General features: G+C 31.0%; 1 protein-coding gene across 1 annotated transcript in view; it reads right to left on the minus strand.

Annotated features, from left to right (window-relative positions):
* Nucleotides 1–1,799: 1,799 nt before the first annotated feature.
* The window catches only part of LOC100162260 (putative uncharacterized protein DDB_G0271606), a 25,450-nt gene continuing 24,594 nt past the window's right edge, over nt 1,800–2,655 (minus strand). The window contains exon 3 of the mRNA XM_029489637.1: nt 1,800–2,649. Within this exon, the coding sequence (XP_029345497.1) occupies nt 2,384–2,649 (266 nt within the window). The 3' untranslated portion in view covers nt 1,800–2,383. The remainder of the gene's footprint in view (nt 2,650–2,655) is intronic.

Below are 2,655 nucleotides of genomic sequence, written 5' to 3' on the forward strand. Positions count from 1 at the left end.
ATCCCGGGCGGCTATGACAAGAAATTGACTAAATGTTGCCCCTTAAATAATGACCGTAGCGAGGTCCCTTAAGAATAAGTATTGCTTAAGCTAATTTTGATAATTTAAAAATAAATAATTTGTGATAATAACTAAAATCAATGCTTAAGATAGGTATCGACAAGCCTTAAAAACAAGTAATACTTTTTTTTTTTTAAGCCAAAGTCTCGTTTATGAATCTCATTTGAGTCATAGATATAGCTTAAGCTATACTTATTCTTAAGCATCAACTATAAATACAGCCCTGAGTTTTTCAGGTTAGTTTTTCTCGAAACTACTTAACTACATAATCATAAACATAGTTTTATAGACCTAACCCCTGTCCTCGGAATACTTGACCAAAAAAAAAATATATGCACCTGAACAAGATTGGTGATTAAAAATTTCTCCATAGAACGTCTTGTTGGCTTATTTTTAGTAAGTATAGTGTAAAGAATAATTTTTTTGAAAAAAAATTACGGTGAATATAACAGAGTGGGAGGGTACTCGGTATAGTACCACCCAGCAGGTCAAGCCAACAATAGTCTCTAGGTCAAGAGCGTTTAAATCTTCTTTGAGGATTGTCAGGAATTGCACAGGGGGACTGCAGTCTTTTAATTAGTGGATTTGTATGGTGGGTTAGTTTTGAGTACAATGTGAGGAAGCGGGATTTAGTCAAATGAGAAAGTGTATGGACTTTTGGGTCATTTTAAATATTGAAGTATCATTTAAAACTATGTTTACCACTCCTGACAATCTATTATAATTAAATATCTTCATACATTTTCTCCGATAACCTACTTTTATAATAATAAGTATAGGTACCTACTAGGTAGCCACCTATTAGGCCGGTACCTAATGTAATAATAATTTAATTAAAAGTGGAGCTTGACAAACTTATTAGCCTCGGCTCTCGGGTTTATTTTTCATTATCTTAAATATTTTAGACTTGTATTAAAAAAAATGCATAATTTACTGACTTGAAAATATTGAATATATTTGAATATATTTCCACTAATATAATATTATGAATAGGTACAATTATAAATTAGTATATTTTATGAAAAATTATAAATATATGATAAGTGACCATAATATTTATATTTATAGTAAGTACCTACATTTGTATAGTACAATATGTAATATTGTGATTTGGCTTTATATAGCCTGCCCCGAGCCCTTGAAATCTGCGCAATGAATAGAGTTCCTAAATTTATTTTGAAAACGATATGGCCATATTATAGGTAGTAAGTACTATATCGCAGTGAAGTTACCTCACTGAATTACCTTACTAAAATATACTAATACAAAAGTATACCTATATTTCTATGAATTATTTATTTTTTATTAAATGGCACAAAAACACAAGACAGTAAAAACAAAAAAAAATATAAGATTATAACATATTTTATTATTTATAATTTAATATAATATTATACTATATTAATATAATTACTTTTGTTTACATTCAAAATAATTGATTTCTAAATAATACAACGTTGTATACTCAAGCTTTAGTTGATTACCTTATACCTAGTCATATATATATTTTTTTTATAAAACAAGAATAACACCTGCAAATAATAACATAATACAGCAAGATATACTTGCATATTTGTAATTCAGTGAAGAATGATGCACCAACAAATGTTAAGTTGTCGTAACAGTTGTTTTATAATTTAACCTATATATTACAATAAATTGAAAGTATAGATGCTAAACACATAAATATACATACATCGTGTGCACATTTACTAGCAAATAATAACTTATATTAGCTATAAATACCTAAGTATAATAATAATGCATTTTCGAAAAGTATATTAATTAATTTTACAATAATTACAAAGTACAAAATATACGACACTTCATAAAAACACGAATACAGATTAACAATATTATTATTAAATTACATACTGCATAATAATAAAATAAACCGTTCGCCCGGCTACGATGGTCATTAAAGAAAAAAAATACAGATAATTAGACTATCAAATTATTAAAAAAAAAAAAAACGTTTGATGAGCGTTTAGAATAAAAAATAATGCCCGTAAAAAAATAGTGCCTCTCTGGTTGGTTATAAAAAAAATCGCATTTTTATGTTAATATTAATAACTAATTTTTACGTGTTTTAGAAAACAATAATAATAATTTATTATATCATGAGCGAATGCTTAGGGTGTTATGTCATTACAATATATTGTTGTGCCGGGTCCGGCCTTGCAAGTGGTGTGGAGGAAACGAATCGACTAAAAATATTTTGAAAAATAAAAACAATAACTTGTGTGGTGATACAACAACAATAATGTTATAACGATAATCGCCACCGTCGTTGGATCGCCGACCGCATGCAGACGGACGCCGATCAGAACAACAACGGCTGAGGCCCGACCGCGTTGTCGTTTCTGCCCTCGTGATTCAAAGCCAACACCTTATACACCACGTCCAGGTCTCCCGGGAGTCTGGGCACTGACAACCCATAACCGAACGACTGTGGTTGTGGTTGCCTATTCACTCGCTGTTGCTGCAGTGTCTGTTGCTGGGCGAATTGCGGCAGAAGCGCCAACGGACCGTCGCCGAACTGCAGTCTCTGTTGTTGAACAAATTGGTTAGGTTGCTTCTGCAGCTGCCCTTGGA

This window comes from Acyrthosiphon pisum, chromosome A2 (genome assembly GCF_005508785.2).
Source record: "Acyrthosiphon pisum isolate AL4f chromosome A2, pea_aphid_22Mar2018_4r6ur, whole genome shotgun sequence".
Lineage (NCBI taxonomy): Eukaryota > Metazoa > Arthropoda > Insecta > Hemiptera > Aphididae > Acyrthosiphon > Acyrthosiphon pisum.